The sequence below is a fragment of the Microtus pennsylvanicus genome, chromosome 1 (assembly GCF_037038515.1).
Source record: "Microtus pennsylvanicus isolate mMicPen1 chromosome 1, mMicPen1.hap1, whole genome shotgun sequence".
In the NCBI taxonomy this organism is placed as follows: domain Eukaryota; kingdom Metazoa; phylum Chordata; class Mammalia; order Rodentia; family Cricetidae; genus Microtus; species Microtus pennsylvanicus.
Window position 1 is genome coordinate 130,384,360 of NC_134579.1, and position 17,428 is coordinate 130,401,787.

Here is a 17,428-nt window from a genome sequence, read left to right on the forward strand (position 1 = left end):
GTTCAGCAGTGGTGGTTTATAACACCAGTGCTTCTCCAGAGACAGGCCTAGGCTAATTCTAATTTAATGGGCACCAGGACAGGAACAGGGTCCAACAAGAACGACAGATGAACAGTGTTGCCTCTGTCCCGACAGATCCCTTGGATACAGAAATCTGTGTACAATAAGGCTGGATCGGAGACTAGGAAATCCCCACCAAACCTTACATGGGTACCAGGCCCTTTCCAAAAAAGAACTGTGTGCCTCCCGCCTCCCTTTGCCCTTCTCTCCGTTAATGAGTCACTTTACCAGCCACTGGGTGTCACCTGGGGCAGGGGCATGAGACTCCAAACAGAAGACCAACAAGTGGAGCGGGGAGACCTGCCTAAACTTCTCAGAACTCAGACTTTTATTTTCTCTGGTTTTGTTTCTCATGTAAAGGAAAGGGCTGCTATTTAATTTCACTAGCATTAAAGGCTGATACTCTTCATATGTTAATTCTTAAATGTCCCATCAATATATCGAGAGGAACTTTCCACATGAGCCCTTCCCTGTGAACTGCCAGGTGTTTGGAATAGCTTTGCTTGACATTAGGCAATGTGCCTTCTCAGCATTTACTAGCCAAGGGGCGATGGCAACTCTTAAGAAGCCCTCTTCAGGGGCTGGAGAGAAGACAACATACAGTGGAAGACCTGAGTGTGCTTCCCATGGGGCACATCCCGGAGACTCATGATCATCCATAAGCCCAACTCCAAGGGATCAGACACCCTCTTCTGATCTCTGCAGGAACCTACACTCACATGCACACACATACCCACACACAGACACACACCACTGAAAAGAAATGACTACCCCAGGTCTGTCCCCAAACAGCCAGATCTCATGGGGGAAGGAAGCACCTCTCACATGCTCAGGCCATCAAGAGAACTGCTCGCACCCTCTCAGGGCACCCACTGGACTCTCCTGCACAGCCGAGCCTAGGCTAGCTGGTCATGAGCAAGCACTGCACCAGACCCTGAAGGTGAAAGACAACTGGTATGTGGTGAGAACCCCGTAGATGCTTGAGAGCCCAGATACCACCTCTGGTGGGGATTCTGACTCAAAGACAATAGTGTTGCTTGCCATCAAAGTCGGAAGTCAAGTTCTGGCTAGGCACACTCTCCAGCGTCTTGAAGAAGTCAGTCCTCTTTGGGCCACCAGTGTCCAAGGCCGGTACAAATGCATTTCTGAGTCATTTGTTTCTCACCAACGGCCAGGTCTGCATCTTCCAAAGTGGGGCTACCGAGGCATCATAGGAGAGGGAGTGTGTCCCGTTGTTGGGACTCTCGGCAACAAATCCCAGTGCTTGTACCTGCGGGGAGCTCCAGATGGGAACGCCAAAGCCTTACTCTGCGGTGCCCTGAGAACGCTGTCTCTAATGCATTTTTTTAAACGTGGCTTTCTTTCTTCTCATGAATCCTAATAGTCAAGCCTTTTTGTGTTCTGCTAATTTTAGAAGTCCTGCTATTCTTTGGGAGGAGAATGGTGTGAAAATCAAGCAGAGTACCCAAAAATAAAAAGAGTAGATCTGTTTCAGGGACTGCAGCATGTTTAACTGGAAAGCAGCTCGAGATCTGCCACTTTCTATCTCGTCTTTAATACATTTCCCCAATTCCTCTGGAATATTTTAGCTTCAGAGAGAACAAGAATGAACTTCCTAGTCTATGAATATATCTTTGAGGAAACACGGGTGCTCGAAATGATCTCCCGACCCTGATTGGAGGCTGGGGAGAGGGGCTTTTTTTTTTTAACAGTATGCTGGCCCCAGATGGAAATGATTGGCAAGTTCCGGATTACACAAGAGATATGACTCAGACCTTGTTCCGTGGGCCCTGAAGGTGGACACTTCATGGTGTGTCCTTCCATGGTCCCACCTTTTGCTTTTAGAAAATCAATCCTACTGAAAGAATTTGGTTCTTCCAGACTCACCAGAACATTCGAAAGACAACCATCCTGGCTGGCTTGGTCCCAGCATGGTCACGTGATGATGACCAGCAGCATGGAAAAACAAAACGTAAGCAGTCTGTCTCTAGTCATTACCTGAGGACCCCAGCCCAGACCTTCTTACCAAAGGGGGACGCCAGAGGTTTGCAACGGGAAGTTAGACTCTGTGTCAAGCCCTTCATGCAAACAATAAATATTACTTCTGCTCATAACTGGACTTTTCTCCAGCATCGTCTTTGAATGTTGAACCTTTTTCAATTAATTAAAAGCCATGCACTGCAGAGTGCATATTTTATCAGCCCTCAGCTGCTTAAGTGTCTAGAAAAGACCAGGCCGTTTTTCTTTCTTTCTTTCTTTCTCTTTTTTTTTCCAGGCAAACCAGAGCAAGTACTTGCAAGGGTCATATCTTTTTAATTATCTTTTCTCTCTTTGATTAATTATTCCGTCTGACAATAGCGTGTTTCTAATGCTATTCACCTGCCTTTGATGATTGACAACTTTTCTGTCTGATTCAGAGCAAACAGCTGCTGCCACAATCTCCTAGCAACCCGGGTGTGATGGATGAGCCCCCAAGATGGATGGTTGCAATAAATCATGTCTCCAGCCATAAAACTGAGAAAAGGGGATAAGAAGAAAAGCGAACCAAAAACAAAACAAGATTTCTCCCCATGAGTGCACTCAGTTCCTTACCAATTGTACCTGAACTGCACTTGTACCTATTAACAGCAAAGTTTTCCTAATGGGGGAGAAACAATGGAAAGGTGGCATTTGTATCAAAGGTGTTTACAATCCTTTCTGAAAACTGGCACTTGTACTCTTAATTACCTCCAACACCGCCCAGTGCAAGGGCAGATGATCAAAGTTTTGCCTTCTTCCATGAAGTCTCAGCAAGCAGCAGCAGCAGCGACTGATATAACCTGGTGTGATTCCAGGCACCAACAAAAGACAGATCTGATGCTACCTGGTTTGAGGCAGCAGCTGGGCAAACCCCAGTGAACCCTAAGCCAGGCCCATGGGCAGTGCAAAGCATCTGAGTGTTAATAAAGTTCTTTCAAAACACACACACACACACACACACACACACACACACACACACAGAGAGAGAGAGAGAGAGAGAGAGAGAGAGAGAGAGAGAGAGAGAGAGAGAGAGAGAGAGAGAATGAGATTGCCTGTTAGCCAGGGCACAGTCTGAATCCCATTTCTTTCAGATGCCAATTATTTATTTATTTATGCATGTTCAGGAACTTTTTCCCCACAAGCCTCTAGGCATGTACATTCAGTCCCTCCACAAATTCTAGATTCCTGTGTTTTTGATAGGTGGGGGGGGGGGACCTCCGTCTCACTTTCTGTCTCACCATTTTTAAAAACGAATGGTCACACTGTAAGTCACATAAGAAGCCTTCCATTTCGTTAGTAAACCCAAATAAAGTTGTGTACAAACTACGAATGTGGCTCCTGACAACTGCTTTTGCACTATCAGGGCTTCCGTGGTTCGGAAGACTGGAGCACAGACGCCACAGCTTCTCTTTTCCTTTTCCCCCTGGGGAGCCAGGCACCAAGGCCTTGCCACAGCCTACCTCCAGACATCTGGGGGCTCCAATGGCAAGCCAGCCTGCGTCCCTAAGTACTTCCAGTAGGTGGGGGTGTCCCAGTGCACAGAGCTTGAGGGTGCAAAAGCAGCAGAAATGATTAACGGGCAGGCCCTGCAAACAGCTGTCCACATCAGTCCTGGTGGGGGTCGGGGGGGCCAGCTGCAGAGAACAGAGTGCAGACACAAAGAAAAAGAGGCTGCTGGGAGCTGAGGCAGGGAGCCGCAAAGGATGATTTTTTATTTCAAATATTCTTGAGACATACAAGTGTTTTTTACTTTGTTCTCACACGACTAACCAAGCCAACCGGTATTTTTTTTTAAGTTATATTGTGCTAAGCTATTTCAATATAGATTTTTTTTTAAAAAAAAAAAGCATGACACAGAATTTAAAAAATCAGACAAGGGTTCGGTAAGTACAGCTGTTTATATTTTAATGTTTGGTACGTGACTGCCTCCATGGGGGAAGAATGACAGAGAGACAGACAGACACACACACACACACACGCACGTGCACACATACACACACACACACACAGAGAGAGAGAGAGAGAGAGAGAGAGAGAGAGAGAGAGAGAGAGAGAGAGAGCTTTAGCGCCAATCATACACACTTTATTTTCCCCCATGTCCTTTAAAATTGTTCAAAATTAAAACTTCATCCCTCCCTGCCTTTATGTTTTGGGGGTCCTCTATTATAAATACAAGGGGGCTCCTGTCTACTCTGCAGCAATGAGAGTCCAAGGCCAATCGATGAAACCACACACACACACACACACACACAGAGCCTATAGCCAGTCCCGTCTGGTACAACTCTCAAGTTACAGGTTTACTCAGCAAGTCTAAATAATATTCAAAATGATAAATGGCACCCCAAGCCCAGCATCTACCATCAATCTTTTTTTAAGGAACATCCATCTTCAATAACGTACGTTTGAATCATGTGAAGCCAGGAGCCCTGAGACTCATTTATCCCACCCCTCACACGCGGGGCCTTGCTTGAATGATACCTGTCAACTGCTTTCCCCACTCTGGACTAAAGGGAAGGAACAGAAAGGGGGGAGAGAAAAAGAAGACACAGGAAGGGCAGGGAAGTCATCCAGTGTCGGAAGCTGAGCAGTGCAGCTCGGCTGATCATAGAAAGGAACACAGCATCTTTGGTACCGCGGCCAGTCTTGTACCCTCATGGCAATGGCACAGCACACATCCTGAAGACAGCCATACACAGAGCAGGCTGGAGCGTCCCCTCTCCCTACCTCCCCTCTCTCCACCCTCTGCCTCTTGCACCAAATCAGCAAAGCTCCGAGAGCAAGCCACACTGTACTGTACTGGAGGAGGAGGGGACAACTGGGCTTCCCTCCCCTTGCTGTTGTCTGGCCGAGGCCCATATGATAAATGACATATGTCATTCTGTCAGGAGGAAAGGGTGGGTCAGTGATGTATGAGCCCGCTGAAAAGGAAATCGACTGTTTGGCATGGCGAGGCTCTTCTCCACCAGGATTTAGTTTCAGAACTCTGAAATGAATTCTCCGACGTTTCAAGTGCATACTTAGGGCAGGCTGCCGGGAGGCCTGGGGAAATCGCGCTTTATCCTCCCCCTGTCCTTCCGATGGCACACACACACACCCTAAACCAATCCTACTACCAGACACCTGGAAAAGGCCATGTGCACACCAGCGTCCTCAGCAGCCACACACTGGGGATTATTAAAAATACGATTTAAGAAGAAGAAGAAGAAAAAAGAATGAAACGGAGGGCAGGGAGGTTAGTCCTTTTATTTATTTATTTTTTAATGGCAAAGGGCTGACACAAAAGCAAGATAAAAATTAGCATGTTTGAAGTAATCGGCCCGCAGCTTGACATCTGCATAGTAAATTTTAAAGGGAAAAAAATGTGTCAGACAGCCATGCGCCGATGCGCCCTCCCCCCTTTCATTAGCTCACTGCCAGGGTGGTACCGCTCAACCTCATTACAGCGGGAGGATTTATGAAGCTGAACCCAATGGCAAAGGAAAGGCATCTGTCAATAATTGTAGGAAGCTGCACTCACAGCTTTGAAATCTCATTAAGTATGCAGTTATCAGGCATAAAGATCAAAAACATTACTCAACTCCGACAGAATCTTATGGGGGAACATTAATTAGCAACAGGCCTACAGTACAAAAAGAGAGAGAGAGAGAAAGAGAGAGAGGGAGAAAGAGAGAGAGAGAGACACACACACACAGACAGAGGAGGGGGGAAAGACTTCCTCTCCTCACACCTGCCCAAACCCACAAACCTAAAGCAACACTCCCCCTCCAGCCTGAAAAAAATAATTCGCAGCATCTGAGACTGATCAAGAACATGAAACGAGAGAGAGAGAGAGAGAGAGAGAGAGAGAGAGAGAGAGAGAGAGAGAGAGAGAGAGGCAGAAAGGGGGACAGGGAGGGAAGGGGTGGGTGGCGGGCAGCGAGGGTGGGTAGAGGGAGGGAGGCGGGGCGACTGGTTGAGAAAGGCCTGGCGGTGAGGACAGAAAAGGAAGGAGCTGTCAAACTTGAGGAGGATGTCAGCGCCCGCCCTGATTACAGGGGCCTTTGCAGTTCACAGACCTTTTATCATTTCACCCATCAAAACCAGCCTAAGAGTCGGAGTCTGAGGACTGGGGCTATAGGCCTGCAGCCCAGACTCAGGACCCTTGTCCCTTTAGGCCTAGGCCAACCTGCAAGGTGGGACACCCACCTGCCCAAGGCCTGCTTTCCTGGGAATTAGGTCTGCAGTCAGGCACTAAAGCCAACAAGATCCTTGGAGGAGCCCTGAACACAAGCTAGGGCACTGATGCCCCCTTCGCACACCTTTCCGTCCTCCTAGGAGACAGCGGAAACCCCTTCTCACACGCACACGCAGCTTTGCAGATTTGTGTGTGTGATCATTGGAAGCACATGTAGGTCAGGCATGGGAACACAGGCCTGTCATCCTAGCATGCAGGAAGCTGCAACAGCCTGGGCTACAGTCTCAAAAGCCTCACATGTAAATAAATAAGGAAATAAATAATAAAGAAAGAAATGGAAATCTCACAGAAACTGTTGTCAAGTTCACCTTGGGTCACGAGGCTTTAACAGATTCCCTGTAACAACATCTGGGCGGGGGGTGGGAGGGTGGCTACAGTTGGGCATGCAAAAGATCAACATACTGCTTTGACCCAGGGTACCCAAGAGGGGGAAAAAATTAAACAGTATGATTCCTTGGCCTGCCACATTGCCCACCACTTGCAAGCTGCATTGGGAGAGAGTAATTTATGCACGTTAGAAATTTCCCTGTGAGCCTTTTTCCCCCAAGATGTCAGGCAAACTTCTATACCCTGTGGAGGGAAGGAATGGATCCATTCTGGGTGCATTAAAGCTGGGATGTGGGTGGTGAGGTGGTTCCAGTACAACAGGCAATATCAGCCCTGGCATTTCATGAATAGTCTCACAAACACACGCACTAGCACACGTGCATGCATGCACGAACACACACACATATGCATACACATGCACACACACACTCGAGTCCACAGAACATATGGAATGAGGATAAAATACGTTGTTGCATTTTATTTCCCTTATTATATTATTATAGAGAAGTAGTCTTTTACCACCTACCATAAGCACATGCATTATCTCCCTCCCCTCCCTCTCTCTCCTAAACACACACACACATATGCATACACATGCGCACACACACACACACACACACACACACACACACACGAGTCCATGGAACATATGGAATGAGGATAAAATACGTTGTTGCATTTTATTTCCCTTATTATATTATTATAGAAAAGTAGTCTTTTTCCACCTACCATAAGCACATGCATTATCTCCCTCCCCTCCCTCTCTCTCCTACACACACACACACACACTCACACACACTCACACACACACACACACACACACAGCATTTCCCATAATTCTACACCATGAGAAAAACTGAGGAATCAGCCACCTCCCACTTCCCTACGCCCTCCTAAGCCATCCTCTGGTGTCATGACCACTTCTAAAGCCTTTACCTCTCTCCTCCACACCAGACAAAACCTTCTCTTAATTAGCCACATCTTTAAAGGAAACTGGCATTAAGATCCCTAGGCAACAGGCTTGGAGATTCCTCCAAGCCAAGGAGCCATCCTTCGGAATCCCAAAGAGCTCAGCTCGAACCAGTTGTCACCTGTGACCCAAAATAATTCGCAGCCCTTGCGTATTAAACCAGACTCTGGAAGAAGAAATGTTAGCGTTCATTACAATAAGGTGTTTATATTTTTTGTATGCTTACAACATTACCTTTATTATGTGTAACATCAAAGTGATTATAGCAATTACATCTAACAGAATTAATTACATCATTCCAAGATACATAATGCATTAGAGGTAAGCCAAAGAAAGAAAACATCTTGATTGTAGTAACTATTGTTGGTTAGGCTTTCTCCAGCAGCAATGCCAATCCAGTGGCAGCTTGCAGGGCCCTGGAAGCTGAGAGGTTCCAGAGGAGATCAGGCTATTTTCTTAAAATGAAGTGACACTTTTGCTTAATAATATGTTGGCACTAGGGGACATGTAAAATCGATTTAATATTTTTTAAGTGTAAATCTTTAAAAGGTGCTGGTTCATTCACCCACCCAATGTTCCTACATAAAGAAAAAAGCACATGGGTGAAAGACTTACAAGTCTTTACGTATGCAAAATAAATGCACTCAAGGCTTCATTAATATTAATTTAAATTCAAAACCCATTTACATTAAATTGTTCATTAAAAATTGCCTATTTTATGCAACATGCATTTCTCAAAGAACTCAGAGGAAACTGAATACATAGGGCTAAATTTAATGATGGGGACAGAATATCAAAAGTAAATGAATTTGAATCCTTACATATAGAGCCCTTTACTCTCTATTAAAAGGAAGAGGGCTCCAGTTTGGGAAACAAGCGAGAATTTGGAGTATTTTGCTTTCTACAACCTTAGACTTATGAAGAAGACATTCTGGTTTACCACAGACAAGGAAGAAAAAGTGGTGTGTGTGTGTGTGTGTGTGTGTGTGTGTGTGTGTGTGTGTGGAGAGAGAGAGAGAGAGAGAGAGAGAGAGAGAGAAAGAGAGAGAGAGAGAGAGAGAGAGAGAGAGAGAGAGAGACACGGTGGGACAGAGGCCAGCCAATCCAGCCTGCTTTTAGCCTCAGGTTTCCAACTGAACTCAAAAGCACGGAGCGTCAAGCTTGTGTTTCTAAGAATGTACCTTAGTGAGCATTGCCACTAGCCATCTCGATGGAAAATTGATAGTGTCCCTCTCCTCTATCCTCTGTCCTCTGTGATCCCTTATTGTCATTGTCAGGAGACCAAGAATTAAGACAAGGAGTGAATGAGTTCCTTGTTTGGCCCTCCCCTCCCTGCTCCAAACAATCTGAACTTCCCCTGTTTCCCCAACAGCTGTTCTGGATGAAGAAAGCACGGTTATAATTAATAACACGTGTCCCGACTGTATGGATTACTAATTTATCATTAAGCCCAAATAAATTTAAATTATGCTCCAAGAACCACACCTTTGCATATCCGAGAAAAGAAGGTAGCGATCTGCTCAGAAAGTCCAAGGTATACAACTTTCAGTGGAATGCCCTTTTTAACCCCCAGTACATCTCGTGGGCTATGTAGGCTGGAACAGTGGGAAAATTTACAGAAACGAAGCTAATTAAACCCAAAAAATTTAAATGCTGATCAAATCAAGTGTACTGTGCTAGAAATGTCTTTTTTAAAAAAATGGGGCTTATAAAAATTCAATATTTGGTCAATTACACTACATAATTCTTCCAACAATGATTCCTAAATCTCAAGTCTGTCAGTCATTCAGGCAAGTGGCCTTAAGGCGGCCATGTGGTGCTCCTGTCTTCCCAAAGATTATTTCCAAGAACGCACCGCCTTACTCTAGCCACAGAGACCTGAATTTTTAAGTCCACACTGAACGTCAATTTTTACACAAGCTGAAAAAAAATAAAGGGAAGCTCCAAAGTCCACCATTTCTTACCATGCAGGTTTTTTTAAAAAAAAATCCAGAAAGAGAAGAAAAAAAATATATTCATAGTCATTGTTTAGGATTTAAAAATTAATTGAATGACTAACTGCAAACACTGGAAACTAGAATTAATCTGTCTGGATTTTTTTTTAAAAAAAAGGCTTACAGACATTTAAATGCATGTATCAGGACACTTTATCAACCTAACATAAAATTGTCATCTTATCTTATTATATGACTATTTTATGCAGGTGTCAAAGAATTTAAAAATGACTGCCTGTCTATTGAGTCTAATTACAAGTGCACATTTTCTGCCTGGATGTTCAAGCCTCCACCATTGTTACCAAATAAAATATATTGTATTCACCTTTCATTTCTACCTTCAGACACAGAAACCACCATTTAGAATGTTAAGAAAAGCATGAGCCTGCACTGGGAGCCTCTCCCAGGGTCCCTGGTTTGGCCTGGCCTTGCTGCACTCAGGATGTAGGTAAGGGCAGAATGTTATTTCCAGGACCAGCACCTTCAGTGGGCCGGATACTGGCACAGAAGGGTAGATACAGACCACCCCACGTTTTGTTTTTTAGCTACCAGGCCAAAGCTATGCATGGGTTGTTCAGTGGCAGGTAAGAATGGAAACTGAGCCTGGAGGGAAAGCTCACAAGGCTGCACCTTGAGGGCCTGATAGGCTTAAAGGAGGCTTTAGCATCAGGACCATAGCACACTCGCCAGTTCCTTCCTTGCTCTTCTCCGAGTCTGTGTTTTGCAGCCTAGCCAGACCTCACTCTTCAGCCCACATATAAAACAGAAAGCACCCGAGAGCAAGAGCGGATCCCTACACCGAACATGTTCCTTCTCCTTGCAAAAGTGTCAGTCTTGGACTGAAACACGGGTAGGCATCCTACCCACTCACCTGCATTTCACAGTGTCTCCCCAGGCCCTGACCACCGTCATCTCCCATCCTCGTCAGTCCACTAACCAATCCTTAGCAAAAGAGAGAGAACACAAGAGTTCCGAGGCGAGCGGGAGAATGACTTGATCTATCAGCTGCTGGCACCTTCACTCACACTCAAGCACACCCAAGAACAAAACGACAACAACCTCCGCTCACAATCAAGGGTTGCCCTGGAGTGCACCGAAGCCCTCCCTGACAGCTGTCAGGATCATGGAGTAGGGACACAGAATCTGATTTCTGGAAGGTTCTCTTGCCCAGGCAGAGGCCCACAGGAAGGTTCCTTGACTTGTGTTTTTTCCTTCATAGACTTGATTTCTTTTTTCTTTTTATATGTATATAGTTCCCTTGGTTTCAAAGGAAATGAGGAGAGAATAAAAAAATAATAATAAAAGACCCCACACAGGCCAGCAATAGCCAGTTCTATGCCACCTCACCGTAGAGAAGACTGCCTGTCCAAAGGAAAAATATGTGGCAGGCCTGAGAGGAAATAAATTCCCAAGGCAGATGCGGGCATGTCGTCCTGGGTGCTCAGGGCTTCCAAGAGAAAAGGCAAAAGCTGCCTTCGGGAGCTGCCCTAAGTACGAGGCAGCTTGATGAAGGTGTCATAGGCACACACCAGGTGAGCCACATCTTAGGCGGGCCCCTTCTCAGGCATGCGCATGTCCACTGGCAATGCCAGTGACCTTTTCCGTATACCAGGGAAGCCCACAGAGTTCAGTGACACCAGCTGATCCTAGTCCCTTTTACAAAAGTCAGGAGGCTTGAAGACTGACCCTCACAATCACAATGCTACCCCCCTCAAGAACGCCATAGAAGAATATTCCTTTGAAAGGAAAAAAAATAATCTAAAAGTCGCTGACGAGTTCTTGCTCACCGAAGATTTTTTAAAAGTCAAACAGTGATTTTCTGTGATCTATCCTCCAGAAAATATATACACGTGGATAAAATAAAACATGCTGTTACGGATTACTCTAATTCAGCACTGCTATTTTCTGAAAATACTTATTTAAAAACAAACACGGTGGCTGGGGGAGGACCCTATATTAAGCAAGGAATAAGGGCTATTTTGCTTAAAGTACACTGGCCAGTGCTCACCCAGCTCCAATGGGTAACAACAATCTTTCCAGTACAAATGTCTGGCCCTTTTATCGTACATGCTCCGAGGAAGCAAACTCCTGCCCAGATTTCTGTCCAGCAGGTGAAGAAACTCCTCTTTCTTTCCCATTCTCCCTCTCTGCAAAGAAAAAAAAAGACTCCCAATCATACATAATTTCTATTTTCAAAATCTAAATTGCAGAAATCCGTCTTTTCAGGGATTCTTGGAGCCTGCTTCGGCCTTTCGGGGAGCTCTGTTACATTTGGCCTAGATAGAAAGCCTGCGTGCACCTGTGTGCTTCATCTGCAAGCCTTCTCCCCAGCTCTGGGCCCTTTGTGGTTGTTATTCTACCCCAGACCATTAAAAGGGCCCTAATTCCTATGACATGATTATCCAGGTACCAAAGCCCATTTGTCACCTGCAGCAGAAAATTGAGTTAATGCAGAACTAAAGGCAGCCAGGACTGTGTAATATCAACTTGATTACATCAAACTAGCTGCAAACCTAATTCTGCTGCATGACACTGCGTCAAGCTTGTCATCTCCAATCATTAAAGCTGTCAGGAATCCATCAGGTTTACAGCTAATTAGGTGAACACTAATGAAGCTGGCAAAACAACTTTTCTTTTTTTTATGGCTGAGCGGACCTTTCAGTTTGGTGTGTGTGGGGGTGTGTGTGTGGATTCTCGAGTATTCTCAAGGTTGCTGTGGACAGGATTTCCAGTCACCAATCAGCAGACATCTTTCTTTTTCCCACTGTCTCTCTATAGGGACAAAGCAATCAATTTGTCATCACTCCCAGTATGTCCCCAAAGCAGCTGTGGGAACTTAAAAAAAAAAAAAGGAGGGAAAACAGAGAAGTTCCTAGTCATCCATGCAAACAAGCAAACAAAACAAAACCGGCAGCTTGCACAGCTCACTTACTGGGCCTGTGCGGACTCAGAAGCAGCCTAAATGTGGAAGGGTTTTGTGTGGAGCTTCTCAGTCATCCTGTACCCCTCCTCCACACGTCCATTAGGCAGAGGCATTCTGATAAAGTAAATCCAAAACCAGGGTATGAGAAAGAATGAAAGCACTCATTCTGCCAACTTCTGATTGACCATTAAGCTATTGATGAATGTGCCTGTCAGGAGAGAGACAATTAAATCAAATATGAAACAAAGTCGTTTTGACGGGTCATTTTGATAGAGCAAAGCCATTCTTCCATCTCCCATTAGTCCTGCAGTCAGGTTTTTATAGAATGAATTTTCCTTAACTGACCTGAGATTTCCTGGCTTGCTTAAAAGTGCAAAAAGGTTAGTGAACAGGTTGCTTCAAAAAACAAAACAGAACAAACACATAAACAGAAATCAAACTAACAACACGTTTGAGAAACTTGTCATACGGGCAAGGTGGAAGAGTGCAGACACACTACAGAATTCAAAATGAAAAGTAAAGAAGCAACCACATATGTTTCATTGGATGGAGGCAGAGATACCTTAAAAAATGTGTACCCGAAAAGGAAAGAAAAAGAATCTCAGACTGGAAGAAGCCCAAGACATTCCTACTACCCAACTTTGTAAAGGATGCCTCCAAAGTTTTAGAGTTTATTTTGGGTAGATAAGCTCACTGCTAAAGCCTGGAATTTAAAGGAGGAGGTAGGATGAGCAGACAGCATCAGTGAGGAGGTGAGCTCTCGGTTTGGGATCTTCAAACTTTCTAAATTTGGGTAACACTGAGTACAGAGAAAAACACGCATTCATTCTATGCACCAAACCAAGTTTAATCCCTCCTAAGGTTTCTTCACAACACTGACAGGCCAGTACACTTCTGGGAGAAGTATCTCATGGTTCCTTCTCTCTGACCCTGGTAAAGAGACTGCAGGCCAGAGTGCAGCAGAGGTGGAAGTCAGGCTGATCTAATGGTCATCACCACCACCACCAGCCTGGGTACCACCATCACCAGTCTGGGTACCACCAGCATGCAGAACATTACTTGATGACCCTTCTCTCAACCCTCCCCTCTTCTATCAAAAGAGAAGTGAAAGGGAGGCAGACTAAAGAAAAGGACTCCTAAGTAGCCCTCCCCTTCAGGCAGCATCTGAGCCTCTGCATGTCTGAGTGTTATTCATATCAAAATACATCACGTCCATATGTGGTCCTCTCTCAGCAAGCCGCCCCAAATCCCTGAAGTTGCACTGACAGGGCCCTCCTGACGTCACGGAGCTTGGCCTCACTATTGCAAGTGATTTATTGATGTTTATTGGGAATGAATAGATCAAAGGCACAGGCATGACGGGCGATCAATCAGTCATCAAATCAAGGGTGGCAACCGGCCAGAAACCCTTCTTCCAGTCAACGTACCCCCAACCGACATTATTGCAAAATAATGTTGTATGTGTTGTTTTGTTTTCAATGATTCTCTTTTTCAGAAAGAAAAAAAAATCAACTCAGTCCTAACAGGAGTTGACGTTCCTGGAGGAAAAAAAAAGGGGGGGGGGTACTGAGATATGTCCCAGAACTAAGTGCTAGAAGAGGGTAGAGAACAGCAGCGGAAAGAGAGGGAGGGGGTAAGAAGACATTCACGAGTAAAAGAAATGTCAGCATCCAACACTGACCTGACAGTCATCTGACAATACCCAGACTCAGTGCGCTCTGGTTTCCACCGCTGTACCCGGTTTGGGCCCAATAAATGAAGAATCAATCGAATTAGCAGTAAGGTGGCCAGAGGGATCGGCCAGCTCACTCCCTCGCTAGCTCTAGTCCGTGTAGGCACCGGATAGTACCCAGGACAACACAGAAGGTGTCCCAAAAAACTCAGGTGACCCCGCCCGCCCCCCACCAAATGACACGGGTTGGAGAGCGCCTTCCCTGCTGCAGCCAAAGCGGCGGAGGTGGGGACCAAACCCGGCTCGGTAGTCCCGGGAGGGTGTGAGAGCGGGTCGTGCGGAGAGCTTAGCAGGGCAAACGGGGGGCGCGCGCACCCCGGCAGGAAAGCCGCGAGCCTACCGGGCTCCCGGAGTTACTCTGCGCCCGCAGAGAGAGAGAGAGAAAGAGAGAGAGAGAGAGAGGGAGAGAGAGAGAGAGGGAGAGAAAGAGGCGAGGAGTGCGGCGAGCAGTGCGGGGGCCGGCAGCCCGGAGGCGCGGCGCGAGCAGAGGAAGAGGAGGAGGACTGGAGGAGGAAGGGGAAGCCGCTCGTACCTGCTGCGCGCCGGGGCGCCTGCTGCTTCCTCCTCGGCATGATGCTTCTCCCGCGACTGCCGCCGCCGCCGCTGCCGCGCTGAGCCGAGGGAGGGAGGGGCGGCGGGGGGGGGCGAGGCGGGCCTGCTCGCAGCCTCCCCCCCGGAGAGCGGCCGCCCGCAGGATGCTGCTGCGCCCCGGCTCTCCGCTTCCCCCCCCTCGCTGCGCTCCGCCGCGATCCCCGAACGTGCGGAGGGACGGAGGGCGGGCGAGGGAGGCGCGGGGAAGGAGGAGCGCGGGGGGAGGAGGAGGAGGCAGAGGAGGAGGAGGAGGAGGACCACGCTGCCGGCGGAATGGGAAGTTTGACAAATCGCTCCAGAGGCCCAAGGAGGAGGGGGCGGGGAGGAGCGGTTGCCCTGCCCCCCCCCGCCCCGTCCCTAGACGAGGTGCGCGGGGTTCGGGGCTGGGGGGCGGGGAGAGGGGGGAGGAGAAGGCGGGCAGAAGGATGAGAGGAGGAGCCCGGGAGCGACCCCGGCCGGTCCTGCCCCGCTTCCCGCCCCCGGGCAGGGAGGTCAAGGCATCCGGGGGTGGAGGTGTCGAGGGGGGGTGGGGGGGCGCAGCCGCCGCCGCGGCCCGGGGCTCAGCGGTCCAGTCTTCTGCCCACGGCGCGGCTGGAGCGGCGGCGTCGGCAACAGGCAAGCTTAAAGGAAAAGGAGATGATCGTGTCACTCGCCTGCCCGCGGGGGCCCCCCAGCCCCGGCCCCGGTGCCTGCTAAGGACCCCCGCCCAAGTTCAGGCACCCAGAACAGGCCCTCAGCCTCCGCCCCGAGCGCTCACGCAGGGGCGAGGGGCCCGCCCAGCCGAGCCCGTCCGGGGGAGCCCGCAGCCCCCGCCCATCCCTCCTTCCCCACCGGAGCTCATCCCGGGGCCGCTCCCGACTGCCCCTCCCGGCCCGCACTCCTCTCCACCGGCCGCGTGCAAAGCCTTAGAGTGCTCCCCAGCTCGGGATGGTGCCCTTTTAAAGATCCCAGGGCCCCGGGGCACACCAGAGAGAGGAGGCAGGGCTACCAAGGGTGTGGGCCCTGGGGCTCTTCTCCTGGGACACACCGTGGCTACCTCCCTCTGTTTTTTCCCCTTAGGCAAACTTTCTCAGGCGTGTTTCGGGGGTCAGCGTGGGAGGGGGCACCTCTAAGTTTCCTTTACTGACTTTGGGACGGTCACAATCTCTGCTCCCCGTGTCTCGCCCCCTTGGGCTCCTGGCCGCGCCCCCCACCCATGGCGACTGTGGGTTCCAAGGCGGGACGGGGGCGGCTGAAGAAACTTGGGAATCCCCTGCCCAACCCCCACCCGTGTGAGCCCCGGACAGGGGCCGCCTCAGCCGCGCCCGGTTTGGGGGCAGTTCTGGACGAAGGGGATTGATTATTGATTGGGTGATTGGGGTTGCAGAGGCTGCAGGCGGACCCGGCCGAAGAGCCCAGGGAAGGAGGTGGCTGGCGGGGTTGCGTTGGCGACAGGGTGACGAGGACTCACTTACTTTAGTGGTGAGGGCGCCGGTGGGCTGGAATTCACGCGGGCGACCCTCGGGCGGCGGCGGTGGAGCGGCAGCCAGAAGCCGAGCGGCGCGGGCGGCGGCGCATCGATGCGCTGCGGGCTCGATTGCGTCTCCCTGGGCCAGCTCTTAGGCCGAGAATGGGGCGGCCGCGGCGCAGCGGGCTCCGGGTGCTGCTGGGCGGTGGTGGCTAGGGTGGCCTCTGGGCCCCCAGTTCCTCGGACCAACACTGGGTCTGGGTGCTCTGGCTGGGTCTCTGGCACCAGTGCGAGCCTTGAGGCCCACAGTCCACCCGAGGGCCCGCGCCCTGCGCCCCAGGACTAGCCGCCTGAGTGCACTGGAAGCCGCCTGGCCTTCCTTCCTTGCTGCTGTTCTTCTTCTTTTTCTTCTTCGTTTTCTTATTATTTTAAACTTATTCTTCTCTTCCCCCTTCTTCAGCCCTGTTTCTTTTTCATGCTTTCTTGTGGTTGCTTTTCCAAGTTTTGAAAGTTCACAGCGTGCTTTCTTTTTCTTGTAGACCTGGAGACCAAGATCTCACCCTACCGGTAAGATCAAAAGTCTCCGCTCGCCCCCGGCCGGCGGGCTTGGGCTGGGTCCAGACGCCTGCCTGAATGCAGATGTGCCGCTGCTGTCCTCCCAGGCTATAAAACCCGCTCCAGCGCCTTGGCGCGCGGGAGCTCTCTGAGTTCACCCGGTACGGATCCCGGGTGGAGCCGAGAGTCCGAGGCGACTTGAGGCCGGGCTCCCGGGCAGCCTGTGTGTGTGGCTTACTCGTGGGTGGGTACACCCGAGGCGCTTGGTGCTTATGGTCGCAAAGGCCAAAGCGGCTTCTCTTCCTGGCCGGTGAGACGCGGCCCCAGGGCGTGTAACGCTTCTTGCGAGCGAGGGATCGGTGAGTCGGCCGACCCGGCCGTTGGTCTCACGGTTCTCTCACGGTTCTGGTGGCCACAGGACCCCTCTGGCCTGGAGGAGGATCATTGCAGCTGGAGGTCAGACCCTGAAGGTCCCGGCTTACGTTCCGAACACGGAGCACCCATTTAGGCACGCCGGCGGCGACGTGCTTACAGTGCTGGGCAACACGCTCTGGGAGTTCACCCAAAGGATGCTTC

At 49.3% G+C, this 17,428-nt stretch overlaps 1 protein-coding gene across 1 annotated transcript in view; it reads right to left on the bottom strand.

Annotated features, from left to right (window-relative positions):
- Positions 1-14,965, bottom strand: part of Tshz3 (teashirt zinc finger homeobox 3) — a 75,574-nt gene extending 60,609 nt beyond the window's left edge. The window contains exon 1 of the mRNA XM_075984353.1: positions 14,792-14,965. Within this exon, the coding sequence (XP_075840468.1) occupies positions 14,792-14,831 (40 nt within the window). The 5' untranslated portion in view covers positions 14,832-14,965. The remainder of the gene's footprint in view (positions 1-14,791) is intronic.
- Between the last annotated feature and the right edge of the window lie 2,463 nt (positions 14,966-17,428).